The sequence below is a fragment of the Zychaea mexicana genome (genome assembly GCF_025766255.1).
Source record: "Zychaea mexicana strain RSA 1403 chromosome Unknown BDB00scaffold_141, whole genome shotgun sequence".
Taxonomy (NCBI): Eukaryota; Fungi; Mucoromycota; class Mucoromycetes; order Mucorales; family Lichtheimiaceae; genus Zychaea; species Zychaea mexicana.
In genome coordinates this window covers 4,502-19,754 of record NW_026516804.1, presented here as the reverse complement: position 1 = coordinate 19,754, position 15,253 = coordinate 4,502, and the positions used below count along the sequence as shown (strand labels likewise).

General features: G+C 41.9%; 3 protein-coding genes across 3 annotated transcripts; 1 reads left to right on the top strand and 2 right to left on the bottom strand.

Moving 5' to 3' along the window:
- Positions 1 to 3,529: 3,529 nt before the first annotated feature.
- On the bottom strand, positions 3,530 to 5,195 carry BDB00DRAFT_942971 (uncharacterized protein; the record flags this gene model as incomplete). The annotated part of the gene is made up of 7 exons (XM_053129421.1): positions 3,530 to 3,751; positions 3,837 to 4,030; positions 4,127 to 4,279; positions 4,351 to 4,444; positions 4,535 to 4,670; positions 4,713 to 4,947; positions 5,011 to 5,195. The coding sequence occupies 7 exons, from the start codon at positions 5,193 to 5,195 to the stop codon at positions 3,621 to 3,623; spliced, it is 1,128 nt and encodes a 375-aa protein (XP_052973642.1). The 3' UTR covers positions 3,530 to 3,620.
- A 938-nt stretch (positions 5,196 to 6,133) lies between these two features.
- BDB00DRAFT_741979 (uncharacterized protein) lies at positions 6,134 to 6,517 on the top strand (the record flags this gene model as incomplete). Its single annotated transcript, XM_053118471.1, has 1 exon — positions 6,134 to 6,517. A coding segment is annotated over one exon (384 nt), but the record flags the coding sequence as incomplete, so codon positions are not given.
- Positions 6,518 to 14,402: 7,885 nt separating this feature from the next.
- On the bottom strand, positions 14,403 to 15,006 carry BDB00DRAFT_854110 (uncharacterized protein; the record flags this gene model as incomplete). The annotated part of the gene is made up of 2 exons (XM_053125668.1): positions 14,805 to 15,006; positions 14,403 to 14,777 (listed from the first exon to the last, which is right to left on the bottom strand). The coding sequence occupies exons 1-2, from the start codon at positions 14,973 to 14,975 to the stop codon at positions 14,403 to 14,405; spliced, it is 546 nt and encodes a 181-aa protein (XP_052973640.1). The 5' UTR covers positions 14,976 to 15,006.
- Between the last annotated feature and the right edge of the window lie 247 nt (positions 15,007 to 15,253).

Sequence of the window (15,253 nt, the reverse complement as noted above, 5' to 3'; positions counted from 1 at the left end):
TATATTATGCTTTATAATGATTATTTCAAAGCTTATAGTAGCAGAATAGTAATGAGCATATCCCTCCTCTAACCTAGACCTACTGGATCGACGGTTAGCTTGACAGAGTAATAATAATGACATAATTAATTTACTGTTTATAGTAAAATTAATTGTTATTGATTACTCTCTATCGCAGTTATCGCAACAATATATGGGCATGGTTGGATAGTGGACGATGAGTATGAAATGATAGGTAAGTCTCAATTGAACGATATGTTATAGCCACTTAGTTAATTAAGGTGACAAATACTTTTAAATTACCGCGAAAGTTTCCCAAAAAAAATTTTCTTTCTTCTCTTCTTCCCAAAAACTTTTTTTTAAAGAAAATAAACACTAACCAAACACCTTCCAACACTAACCTCAATCTCCTCCAAGTCTTCACTCATGTGGAGCATTGTCTTATCAATGTAGAGACAAATCAAGCAATCATTCTGGACAAGCTCAACTAGATCCTAATAGCGCAATCCCTAGTCGAGGTGCCAGTTGTCGATGAAGCAGAACTTGCTGAGACGGTTGCCCTCATTCCCCACCCTGTGGCTCTAAATACCAAGGGGAAGATGGCGAAGAAAGCTAATAAGGATGATGTCGAGCGCCTTCTCCTTGAAGGCTACCACCAGTTTGAAGGTGGTGCTTTGATCAAAGCCTAGACAGACATTAAGCACATCTGGGAGCGTGTTGTGGTCGTTCTGGAGAAGAGATTGCGGGATCGTGCTGACAACAGCACGACCTGCTACTTTGCTAAGCTGCAAAGCAAGGATAGTAACTGGGCTATCAGCCTTTTCATGAACCTGGCAAAGAAGCAGGGAATTGATTTTGCTGTCTGCTAGGACCAGTGGGTAGCTCGCCACATCGTCCAAGAATGCTGGAATAACTACAGCAGATCCAATAAGTCGAGAGCAGTTTCTAGGTATGATAACTACTACACTAGAGCAACTACAATCAAATATATATTAAGTATCACGTGGACAACAAGAACTGGCTTCTGCTTCTGCTGCTCTTCCTGCTTCTGCTTCTCTTCCTGCTTCTGCTGCTCCTTCTCTTCCTGCTTCTGCTTCTCTTCCTACTTCTCTTCCTGCTTCTGCTGCTCCTTCGTTTCCTGTCTCTGCTGCTCCTTCTTTTCCTGTCTCTGCTGCTCTTCCTGTCTCTGCTTCTGCTGCTCCTTCTCTTCCTGTTTCTGCTTCTGCTTTTCTTCCTGCCCCTGCCCCTACCCAGTCCACACAGTCTACCAAACGACGCCATACGACAAAGCGGCTTGGAGCTGCTGCTCCCCCCCACAAAAATAAAAATAATTAAAAGGTAAGTTAAAGTATCATAAAGTTTGATTATTATATAAACACACACATACACGAGACGATTCCTACCGATTCTTTGAGGGAATTGAATCAGTATCATCCAAGTGAGGAATCGAATCGAATCGGATATATTATATGAAAGAGAAAAAAAATCTGTATCTTCGATTATAGTCAACATGTAGCTAAATATAATAATAGATATGAACGCTATTTGTAATGAATGAAGATTTCAATGCTTGGTACAAATAGTAAGCTCAAAAAGCAATATATAAACTACTTCCAAAGAGCTGTAACATTCCACTATCAAAAAAAAAAAACTGCATTTCAAAATTATAGGGAAGGATAGTATTTAGAGTAAGATATCGTTTTTTAAGTGTAGGAAACCCATCTTATATATGGCTGCACATGCGTGTGCATTTCATGTCTGATAGAAGGCAAGGGAGGAAGCAAATGACAGAAATGCACGATGCTCGAATTGTGCAAACTTAATCGATAGGTCAATTGAAAATGGCAACATAAATCTCATAGTAGTACGTCATGAATGAGCAGTGTAACGAGTGGCAAGGCATAGTACGCTATGAAATAAAGCACTGTGAGCGGTGACGAACCGTGAAGCAATGATATCATATCATATTATATTAGAGAAACTGAACCACAACCGGTAATACACACAGCTACTATGTCTTCACGCGTGTATAGTGTCTCATGAAAGGCAAAGGGTGAATGAGTAAGATAATTCTCTTAATGGCCCCTAATTGCGCAATCTCAGATGGAATGGACAATCTTGATCCAACTGGTCGAGAAACCATGTTAAATCTAGTAAAGTAGTAGGTCATAGAGAAAAATGCATTGTGAGTATCATTGTACGGGAAGAAGTAATGATGCGCGTCACAGTTACTTCAATACCATCTAAACGCTGCTTCTCACAGAACCGCCTCTTGCTCCCCTATACCCATAGTCTATTGAAGCCAGAGTCAATTCAAAGGCTAATGCTTCTGCATTCATGGCTCTCTTTCGATTTCGGCGTTTAGAATAGCATTTTGTCTCTTCTTTTCCTCTCTTCCCCTGTTATCCTTTTTCTTTTTATACCGTTTTCTCTTTGTTTCTCGTCCCCTTCCTTTCATATTTTATTTGGTATAAATGAAAACACGACTTAAGTTTGGAGGTCGCCTTTAAAGAAAGGAACTAGTTTTAGCTGTATTTTAGCGATATATAAGTAAATGTTCTACATTATACAAATTACTAAAATCATAGAATATAGAAAAGAACTGATTCTTCGATTCTATGCAACCAAAGCTGAGACGATTCCGAGACTATTCTTGATCGGAATCGTCTCGGGTTTTAACGACTCCGATTCGATTCGATTCCGATTCTTCCATTCTGATGCGGATCCCTACATACACGTACTGTATATATATCGCGAGAGTGTATGTGATATATATAGAGAGAGAAAGAGGTGGTTTTCATTTGTATATGATCGACCAGATTCCATCAATCAATAAACCTTAGCTAGTATTATGTAATTGAATAAAGCTATTTTTTAAAATCTATATAATGAATATTCCACAAAAATGTTTTGTGATTTTCTTGTGAACATGTGACCACTTTGGTAGTCCACAAAGCGTTTTGTGATTTTCTTATGAACATGTGACCGCTTTGGTATTCCACAAAACGTTTTGTGATTTTTTGTGAACGTGAGACTGCTTTATCGCTACTTTAATTCACAAGAATCCACAAGAATTTTTGTTACTTTACTTCGTGTTTACAAGAATTTAAAATCCACAAGAATTTTCCTATAGTGCATATTACAAGTTCCTAATACAACAGAGAGAAAATGGTTATTTTCAAATTTCCTCTTACATATAATAAAAGCCTATTTAATAATTATTACAACAACGTACTTGAAATGCACCTTTTAATAATTATTACAACAACGTACACCCTCGTAAAAATATATTCAATAAAAATTTAGAAATATGCAAGTATATACATATTCATTTTGCAGCTGTATAGAACATTTTTCAAATATTTTTCGCATATGGATTCTGAACATTTTTAAATACTTTTTAAACATTTGAGATAATGTAGAATATTTACGGCTATAGATATAAGATCTCATTGAATAGCTTTCAAAAATTATTCATATGCATGGATCATAAAAGCGATAATATATTGGTTTTTTACGCTCGATGTTTAAATGGGAGATAGAACAAAATTACTTTATTAGTGAGCTTTTAATGGGTTGGATGGGGCAACGTGAATATTGCAAGACTATTTATTATATGCTCATATTTTTGACGCAACTGTACGCATGACGCGAGTACGTTTTGTGGGGACTGGATCGACCGGGGTTGGGCTTTTTGTACGAACATTTCTTTTAAGGCGCTCCTGTTTTTCTGAAATGACGGGAGAGCGTTCTACAGAACGGGTAGTGATATGAATTTCTTTTAACTTTTATGCCTTATATTATAATGTAAGGATAGCAACTTATTGTACCTTTACCTTTTTTTCTGGGGATGCTTGCTTTGTTGACAAGCTGCTTTATTCGCTGCGCTGGCTGCTTCTGCGCTGGCGACTTTCCTTTCGTTCTTGCTTGTTTGCCACTAGTAGTTGGCAGGTGTGTGACCTGTTCATCCTCCTCGCTTGATGTCAGTTGTGCCTCCAGAGACAGTGGGCCTTCGTCTTCATCAATATCACTTATGATAGGTAATGATGCAATACAGGAAATCTATATTAATGATTATAGTCGATTGCAGTCGATCACATGTATCATATCTTACATGGTTTCATACCTTTCGTGATCACAATCTTCCTGAGTGTCATAGTCAGCGTTAAAGAAATTTTCTTCATCATCGTCACTAGTGCTGCTTTGATCATCGATTTCTTCTTCATTTGCTTGGCAGGTCTGCTCATCTTCTTCCGTGATGCTTTTCTGATCAATTGAGCTTTAACAAAAAAAAAGGTGTTATTAAAAGTTACAATTGCATCTATAAACAAGTATAAGCATCATCAATACCCTTGGGTCAGCTGCTGATTAAGGAGCTCGGGCTCCAGACAAACATTGCATTGCTCTAAGTTTTCCAGCAAACTTCTGTGTATACTTGTCCTCTCTAGAGGTATTGGTGTTGTTGGACCTACTGTATGTACAAGACACAACATAAGTGTGGACACGAATTCAAAAAAAGTAGCTTATTCCGTACCTCCTGCTTGGCTAGGGATCTTCTTGATAAAAAAAGCTCTGACAAGGATGAGCCATGCGCCACAGTATCCAGCACAGGCTTTCAATGGGTATTCGTTGACTACACCATCCTCGAGCAATGCAATCGCCTTGTGCTGCTAGGTGTCCATCAAGTCAGACCATGTCGCTGTTACTGCTACGTTTTCCGTTTGTCGCATATAATCGACCAGCCCGTCAGCAAAAGGCATGACATTCTGCTTAAATGTGGTAAGATACGAGTGGTCCCATGTATTATTGCCCAAAACGTGCTGTCCAAGGATGTCGTATAGCTCCCAAGAGAACTGCCTCAATCTTCCGTCGTTATCTGCTGGATGCAACACGACACGGCGCAACTGGATACCGTTAAATGGACTAGCTTCTATACCAATAGCCGTGCTTTGTGGGTATGTTGGAAGCTGTGCAGAGGCAGCGCCAAGATTCAGATGCTCGACGGTTTACTCGAGATCGACAATTCTATTGCTCATGGTTGCTAGTGCTCCCTGAAGCTCTGTGATCTCGGTTTGCATTCCAAGGAAACCTTCATTCAGTCGCCGTTTGATATCCCTGGCCGTGTTCAAAAAGCTCGAAATTAGACCTAGCACGCCTGTAGGTATTTCGTCACTTTCTGCTGCTAGACTCGCCATTTCATGGGAGTAGGAGAAAAAGAGATATTTCTGCTTTTAAAGGCTGTGTCAAAGTGAAAAGTACACGTAAGGAACCCTTAACTGTCGCGAGTTAGGTTTATGGTTGTCGGCGTAATGACGGGTCGGTCCCTAAGTGTTTCATGCATTGTGCGCTTGGAAAAAAAAAGTTTTTATTTTGAATTCACTTTCTCACTAGCCTCAGAGTCATGAGCAAAAATCCCCAAAAAGCAGCAATAGCAAGAGAGTCTAACTTCAAATGTCCATTTTGCGGCATCGAAAGAAAGGCTACCGCTGCCGATCACAATGCTCATCGCGCAATTTGTATTCAAAAGACGATTAAAAAAGTGGAGCATGAATTTACTGCTTTTATTGAAAGCCAGGTAATTTGTTTTACTATCGGTAAGACACCTATTAACTCTGCTTTCAGCCTGCAGGAAGTAGTAGTCAACCATCCACCAGCAATTCTTTGCATGAAGAGCAAACACAAGCTGCCAGACGAGCGCTGCACAAATTTTCGGATGACAATGTTTCGGTACCTGAGCCGCTATCCCGTGTAAGCAGCCTCGAAACAACAACTGCCAGCACCTCAAGTCAAAGAGGCGGCAGTAAAATAGCACGCTCACTTCAGTAGCGTCAGACGTCGGTTCCAATCAGTTTTCAGTATCAATACGCCTCCTCAAAATCATTATGAAAATACAAGTAGTAGCAAAGTCGCTTTTAATCAACGATTCAACAGCAACGACGCTGAACTCGATCAAGAAGAAAACGTAGAAGCAAGCATTGACATGTTTGGTTTTCATGTTCGACATGGAGGAACACGGGCACTATTTGACAAGTTTATAAAACGAACCAACAAGTATATCAAGGGCGTCCTCCCACCACTTCTCAGCTACCATTCAGCACGTGCTGTCTTACGCAAAAGTTATCCACTTGAGCCGTCTGAGTATGATGTATGCGAGAATGGTTGTAAGATGTACACCAAGAGCGATAGAAGCACGTCATGTTCAGCATGCCATACCCCACGATTCAAAGCTGATGGAAAAACAGCACGCAAGACGATGATCCAGTTATCGTTGAAAGAACAGCTTCGGCTGTTAATCCGGGATGAAGCCACCCGCGAACTGCTCAAGTATCGCGCTGAATATGTATCCGAGGAAGGCTTGATGAAGGATTTTTGGGACAGTGCCGTTTATAAAATTCTAAAGCCTACCTTCTTTACCGGTGAAATGGATCTGGGGATTGCGATTTTTACTGACGACTTCAACCCATTTCGTCGCTCACAGCATTCCATGACCATTGTGCATGTCATCGTATATAATTTTCCACCAAGTGTCCGAACTCAAGACAAATACATGCTTCAAGTTTGCATCTGCCCCGGTCCAGCAAAACCAGTTGATCTTTTCAGCTTCCTGGAGCCAACCATACAAGAGCTTCATGAACTCTGCAATTATGGCATGGATGTAACCGTGGATCAGGCTACTATTAATGTCAAGGCACACCTTCTTTTCGTTGGAGGCGACTACCCGGCATCAACCCGTATGGCGTGTATGTCTTCTCATCACCATTACTACGGCTGCAGATTTTGTACAATCGGAGGCAAATACATCAACAACACCATGACATTTCCGCCATATGAAAAATTAGTATCCACATCCACCCAAGAAGCAGCACTAAAAGAAGCAGACGAAAAGCCTACTGTACGGTCGATCCAATCATTCAAGCAAAAAAGAGCCCCAAACCCTTCAAAGAAAGCAATCAATGATGCAAAAGGACACAAGAAAGCCACGCCATTTTCAAAACTCCCAGTTTTTCCTGGTGCCACCTATTTTCCCATGGATCCTATGCACAATATGGCAGGTGTAGCCAAACAAGTATGGCAGATAATCTGTGGAAAATATAGGCAAGAAGGAAATCCATTGTACTTACCACGAGCCACATGGAACGAGACCGGCATGTTGATTGGAGCATCAAGGGCGTCTACCCCATCGTCGTTTAGTGTAGATTGTGGCGACATTGCATTTCAAAGTGGTTTCTACCGTGCAATTGACTGGATTCATGTTGGCTTGTATTTGTTTTCTACTACGATCTGGGATTTCTATGATGATGCTAGTACAAGATAAGCCCTGGCAGATTTGGCAACCGTTTTTCGCTATACATTCTGTCGAGTAATTGGTGTAGATCAAATCAGTGAACTCAAACATGCGGCAAACTCTTGGACCAAGTGGCTGTATGAACAGTCAAAGTCCGGTCATATCTCTCCAAATGTGCATACAATTAACATGCATCTGTTGGCGCACCATTACAAGACGATCGAACGACTTGGGCCATTACCATTTTTAGCAGCTTCTGCCATGAAAAGAGCAATTGGCGAAATAAAGCGTCGCATCCATTCAAAGCGAGATGCTGGTACCAATGCCGGTAATGTTCTGATCGACCTGTTGGCTATCAGGCGCCAACAAAGAATCAACAACAAGGAAGAAGTCAAAGAAAAGCAGCAAGAAGTCATTACTGCATCTGATGATCCTGAGGCACCTGAACTTTGGGGTCCATTCGAGGAGATGACAGTGGCAGACCTTGGATGCAAACAACCTCTCCGACGTTTTTGGGCATGGGAAAAAGGCTCCTACAATGACATGTACATTGATACAACAGAAAAGGTTACGGCCGGCAGGAGGCTCTGGAAGAGCAGTGGTGATGTATTCGGTGGAGCCAATGCGTCGTTCGTTCGCCTTCATCTTTGGGTGAATATTGATCAAAGGCTGGGACGAAACATGGAATTCCAACGAAAGCTATATTTCGGTGATATAAAGTACTTTTTTACCCATACTTTTGGGGATGATAACAATAGGCTGCTCGCATTGGTACAGCTATCGACATTTGCCAACCCCGAAAGAAGCGACGATTCTTGGCCACGTAAAATCAATGGAACGAAGCTCAAGGTCGTAGATGTTGAAGACATAGTCAGCTTTGCCGGAGTGACAAAGGCGCGGAACGAACGAGAATACGTTTTTGGTCAAGATCGTCGATGGATCACGAAGATCCCGAGCTTGATTATAATTTGCGCTTTATTCTGTAAACCATTCACTTAAGCATGTTTCATTCTCTAAATATAATATCTGAATATATGTTCATAAGAAACGAATATTTTTTAAACCAAGTCAATCATCGAATAGTTTGTGAATATTTCTGTGAATATGAGCATATCTTTTAAATATAAGTTTTCCAGGGTGGTACTTGAAATGCACCTTAAAGCTGCGGATAATACCAGCATCCAAAGGCTGCATAAGCGATGTTTTATTTGGCGACAAATATACTAATTCGACATTCTTTGGCTCGTAATCGCAGAAATGGCCCGAAAAGTTGTCTAAGAGCAATGCAATTTTTCTTTGCTGATACACCATCGATTTATCCAACATAGTAAGGTACTTTTTGAAGATATCGCGCGTCATCCAAGCATTGGCATTTGCACGGTACTTCGAGATGTCAACCTTTCTCTGCTGTGCCTGTTGTTATATAGAAAATATAATAAGCAGTTGATCATCATCTTTTACTTTATTGTATAGCATACTTTGTTGAAACAGGTTAGGTTCTGTGCCTTGCCAATGAACCACGGGTGCCACTTGTCAGACCTGTCAGCATTGGTCGTCAATACAAGTGTCAATCGCGACTTTTCCTGCTAGACCCCTTTAAATGGTCCAGGTGCAATTGTAGACACAGGAGCACTGGAGTAGAAGACAGCTGTCTCGTCTATGTTGTAAATGTCCTTTAAGGCATATTTTTCTAGCGTTTGTTGGATTTCAGGCAACTTCACTTCTGCAAGTGTAACATCAGCAGAGCTGGCTTCACCACTTATTTTTTGGATCTTGAGGTTATATCGGTTCTTGAAGCGGGTTTGCCAGCCATTGGAGAATGTCAACTCTTCAGTTGAGACTTGCAGTTTAGTTGCAAAGTTTTCACCGCCTTTTTTAATGATATCCCAGTTGATTAGGATCTTCTCATAGAATCTTTGCTCTATCCATGTATATAAAGCGTATTCCAGTTCCTATTGTATTATTTGTTTTCTTATCAATAAAATGAATAGTAAGTAGTACTCAATAAGCTTAAACATACGGGAACTTTGCTCGAGCTTTATGTCTTTTATTTCTATCAATGCCGTTTTCTTCTTCATGTTTTCTTTTTGCAATCATTAGTGAGATTGTTGTTGTATTAGGGACACTCTCGAGGTTGTATGTTGTTTTTATCCAATCGAGTAAATCCTTGTATGTAAATTTGCGCATCGCTTTCTCTTTGGCGACATAGTACTGATAGGCTGCTTCATTAATATTGTAACGTCTTAGTTTGTGTAAGAGTTACGAAACCTGTTTAATAGGATGGATAGTATAAGAAAAGCTGATAAATGTGGATGAAATGCTAAGTAATAAGCAAAAGAGATGAAATAGAAGTGTGGGAGTTCAACAACTAGGAGTTATTACGTCTGGAGCCACAAAAGACAATCCTTTTGATAGGAAAGGGAAAAGCTAAAGTTAAGAGAAAGAGAAGCTAAAGAACTGAGCTGTTTATTATTCAATACAAAAGATTGGTCTATTTATACTGATCCTAATACACTATCTATATTTAATCTAATAAACTGGTCCCTCCGCTTCGCTTCCAGACGATGTGAGCCCCTCCGCTTCGCTGCGTGTCAGCATCTGTCCTCCAGGGACCAGTTTACTGGGGCTCTGCCCCAGATTCCGGGTGGGGGCAATGCCCCCTACCACCTACCTTTTACCTTCAAACAATGCTGAAAATTTGTTCTGCTTGACAGGAGTGAGAATGGTGTTTTTTATAATTTTGGTCTTGAAGTCATTGTCGTCACTGCACTAAAAATGCTTAAAGGCAATACCTCTTTCAGATTGAGACTGTGTAGCTGATTACTGTGTCAGTTACTCGAGCTAATGCACTCCGAGCTCTCAGACGATTCATGTCCAATACCCGGGCAATCCTCGCAACTGAACAGATCGTGTTCAGTTTCTTCGTAAAATTTACAGGTCAGAATCTTAGAGGTGGAATTATCTTGCTCTTGAAACGTATATTGGGCAATTGTTGAGGTGGAAATTCTGGGACATCATGAAAGGTGTGATTGTTGCACCCTAAACCTAGGCCGTTGTGTTCGCTCTATCATACTTACTAAAAATGTGATTGTTACACCCTAAAATAAGCACGCTTTGTTCGCTCTACCTACTAAAGATGTGACCGTACACCCTAAACAAAGCTCGCTTTGCTCGCCCTACTTACTTACCAAAGCAAAGACCCGAAGTTCTATTATTTGTTACGATCTAGAGATGCTTTTGCTAATATGACATTGATAATTATATTTGTAGGACGTTCCCTCCCGCTGACCCTCCTGTTAGGGCGCTGCCCACTCTAAACCCGAAGCCCTAAAAGGTGGGGCAGCGACAGCAGGAGAAGTTGGTGGAGGCGAACTGTTGATCATAGGCACAGGTGATCGTGGCAAGGTAGTAGCTATAGCGAGTATTGGAGGAGGTTTGTTTGTAATCTTTTCAGCAAAATTGCATTATCACCAAAAAATCAGTAAGTACACAGTACTGCAGTTGATAGGGTTAAGTGTGCATTCTCTATGATAACGCCTACTGCCTACGATGGGTGCTCGAGCCACAGATACAAAACGTAGGCGCAAAAGTTTTTACAAAAACGAACTATCTGTAGCTTTGTAAGCAAACAGCTGCAGCAGTAATATTCAAATACACATGGTTAAAATTTGCGTTGCCTATTCTACTGAAACACTGCGAGAATGCACTCGACATGGCTCATTGCGATCCGAGTGACAGTGACAGGCATGATCGGTCAACTGCTTTGTCGAGAAATGTGCAGAAAAAAAATAGTTAGTAAATTTGTAGCTCATTTAGAGCAGTCTGTCAGAATCCCGGCTAACGGTGGAAAATGCTCAACGATTTTTACAGAAAGACCTCAAATGTCGTTGATGGCAGATGAAATCAAGTAGCACACCTCTTCAGAGCGCATATTGAGAAATGCAATGTGGTAGTAGTCTAGGAAGACGGCACAAAGTTGAAGTTTACCCAGGTCTCCTAGGAACGTGCAACGTTAAAAAAGCATGGTCATTACAAAGTGAAATTTCCAAATCTGGATTTTACGCTGGGATTGAAATCGTAAATACCATGCTCTATTTAATAGAAGATTGGTGCTTGGTCCAATGGGTACCGCAGTAGTGCGAAATGGTTTTGCACCTGGTGTGAGTTGTTTTTGCACTCGCAGTAAGAGTGGTATTGCGCAGTAAGAGCATCTCCAACAGTCGTTCCAAATTCTATTTTAGGATTCCGAAATAGAAAATTTTGAGTTCCAACGGTCGTCCTATTTCTATTCTATTTTAGAAAAGGGTCAAATTTTTTAGAATAGGCGTCCCAAAATTAGGGCAAGTTTTCTAAAGTAAAATCGCGTTGTTGTACGCAGTAAAATAAAGCTCTCTCTTCTTTATAAATCACTTCCTTTTCCAACAACAATGTCTTCCAGTTCTTCTGCCCCGATTCCCATCACTAATGTCGAATCTCGTGTCGAATCGACCACCGTTCCCGAAGTTGTCGCAGAATCGTCGACAGCAGCAGCAGCAAAAGCTGGTAATCGCGGTCCGAGCTGGAGCAATGAAGAGGATGTGTGGTTGTGTCAATCCTGGCTTGCCACCTCCACTCGTTCGTCAAAGGGCACCGATGTTCCCCTCCAAATATTGTGGGAGACTATCTACAAAGATTTTCTTCAAAGAGGGGGAGATATGGATGTACGAACTAGCAGGGAGCCCTCTCGAGCTGCTAGGGTACCATCCAAAGAGAGGTGTCTAGATACTGCGGTTGTCTTGCAAAAGCTCTTGCGCGAAATAAAAGCAGAAACAACGAAGAAAATGAGGTTAGGGGATGCTAGTTTTCATAAACGATACGATACCAGTACTGATGAATATATGGGAGTGAAGAAGGACTACGCAGTAACGCTGTATAAGAAAGCTGCAAAATCTGCTTGGAAGTTTCAACACTGTTACAATGAGCTTCATGAGCAACCAAAGTTCAGTAACAAGTATGTCAATGTGACAAATCAAAGCGCACCTGAGTATGTGAAGCGCCCAATCGGTCGCAAGAAAGCCAAGGAGCAAGAGAAGGAGGATGGAACGTGCAAGCGTAAATTGGACGATGATCGCGCTCGATTGGCGAAGGCTGAAGAGGAGCATGTCTAGAACAGCTGCAGGCGCATCGAGCTCCAGGAGAAAATGAACGACGATGAAGTGATGCGAGAACAGCTCGACAGATACTCAGGAGCTGAACTCGAGTATTGGACGCTGAGAAAAGGCGAGGCTTTGGCCAATGCAAAGGCCAGAATCGCAAAAGCCATTGTCCAGGACGTAGAAGTTCAACAGACTACCGACGACGAAGTTGACGAGTAATAAAAAACAATAAATAAAAAATATCTTTTGTGTTTTACTAGATCATATTGCCTTGGTGCTGCCACAAATGCTCAACGAGGTCGTTCTTCAGTTGATCGTGGACCGCAACATCCTTGATCTCATCATAGCGATTTAAGTATTCGCTCATGTTGTTTGGATCCCTGCGAACTGTCAAAATGGGCGCCGATCCAACACTTCGCAATACTTCGGCTTCGTTGTCATCAGCAACATCCTCTCCTGGATTGCAGCGCTGATCTTCAACAATCATGTTATGCAAGATTATGCATGCGCGCATAACCATTGACAGATCGTCGGGTTGCCATAGTCTTGCTGGGTGTCGAATCACAGCAAATCTACTTTGCAAGATCTCAAAGGCACGTTCGACATCCTTACGATACGCTTCTTGCATACAGGCAAACAACTATATAAGTAGTTAGAGTTGCTGCTCTCCATATGCATTGTTAAAATTTACCTTTTTTTTCTTCTCAATCGGATGCGTGATTGAATCTATAAACGTAGCCCACGGCGGGTAAATACCATCAACTAAATAATAGCCTTTGGTGTAGTTGTGGCCATTGACAGAAAAGTTGACGGGCGACGTAACATCAGACGCCAGATCATCGAAGATGGGGGAACGCTGCAAGACATTGATGTCATTCAGCGTACCCGGGAGACCGAAGAACGCGTGCCAGATCTATGTTTCGAAGTCTGCTACAGCCTCAAGGATTACTGTAGCTTTCTTCTCCTTGCCTTGATATTGTCCTTTCCATCTGGCAGGACAGTTCTTCCATTCCCAATGCATGCAGTCCAAGGAACCGAGCATGCCAGGGAATCCGCGTTTTTCCGCCATATCAAGAAGCTGCTTGATATCATCCTCGTTTGGTGAGCACAGGTATTCGTCACCAAAGATGCGGCTGATTGCCAAGCAGAAGCGCTTTAAGCACTCAAGAACAGTGCTTGCACCTAGGCGAACATATTCGTCGGTCGCATCGGCAGATACGCCATATGCCAGTTGGCGAATTGCTGCCGTCGCTTTCTGCAGCGGTGTCAATCCAGGCGTATGAGCCGCGTCGTACTTCTGTGGAAAGAAGGCATCTTTCTGCTCCAATTCGCTTACGATCCGTTTGAAAAGCCGACGACTCATGCGAAAACGAGTACGGAACTTGTATTCCGGGTAAATAGGATTGTCGCCAAAATAGTCATTGTATAAACGCCAATGACTTCCAACGCGATCGCGGTTAATGACGAGATGACCAGGAACAGAGCCTTTTCTGGGTTTTCTCACTTGATCGTCGTCTTGGTCATCAGCTGCAAAGATTCTCTGAAGACGCTCAACTCTGCGCTGACGTTGGCGTTCTTCCTTGATGTTTTCATCGAACATTTGTTTTAGGTTGCGAATATTTTGGCTTGACATTGTGAAATGAGTGGTTGAAGTAGAAAGAGCAGAGCAGTAAATTCAAATAGCCAGTTTTAGAATAGCGCGACCGTTGGAAAAACCATGCCAATTCTATGGTCCTGCTAGGATAGCGGCGTTCCATTTTAGGAAAATTTTAGAACGAGCGTTGGAGATGCTCTAAGTGTATTGTTACAGGTGTGAGATAAATTTTCACTCATAGTTACACCAAGTCTGTGATGAAAATGATAGAGAGTAAACTGACAGATAGTGATACAAGTAGATTACAAAGCCAATACTAAGGGGAAGAGCCCATTTATTGATACGAATGTATTGAGGACAATAAGGTAGGTTACATATCCTGGGCCCGTTAAGGACGCACGTCCCGGGCGAAAGGAAACGTATTTGTAGATGACAAGGTATTGTAGTAACTATGTATAAGAGCGTGGAGCTTGGAATCACCGGTAATGTAGGTGTCATGTATGTGTTGTTTAAGATACACGCGGATGGCTCCTTGGCATTCTAGGTTGCTCGGAATTCTTGACAGTACTGTGGCTAGACGGTGTGCGATACGATTTGCTAGTAAGCAGCAGTTGGCGTCGAGATCCTCCTTTAGCTGTTGCTGCCAGAGGTGTAGTGACACGCAATCATATATGAGATCGTAGTAAAGGCCCATCTCGGCTCGGCGGTTCTGAGCTTCTGGACCCAATGTGGGTAGTACAAATTCCAGGTCAACTGAACGATACTCGACTTATCCATTGTTGTTTAGGACCAAGCGAGGACCAGGTGCATCGGTATTGCCTCCCCAGGGCGAGGGATATTGCTGCAGAGCCGGTTGTTGGGTGTTGTTTGTTGTATCTAGTGTCGTGTCGAGTGAGTGTGGTGTAGGTTCGCCATGAACCCAGGCAGGGGTGCTGTTAACCAAGATCGCATCCGGGAACATGCCTGAAAAGTCCGGAGTTATAGGTTTGTAGGGTGACGACAAGAGGGACATGTTAAGGCTGTTTAGTGTGGTCTAGGTATTGTATTCTCTTTGGTTTCATTCATAGATTCCGGGGTATTTATACTTTAGATTAATAGTGACTCGAATGAAGTGTGAAGTGATTTTGCACCTTCATGGTAGTGATGTGTGAAATGTTTTTACACTTGTCGGGTTATCGAGGTTTGAAAGGATTGTGCACCTTCATGCACTTGCGGGGTTGGAGTAGCTCGATGAATTTG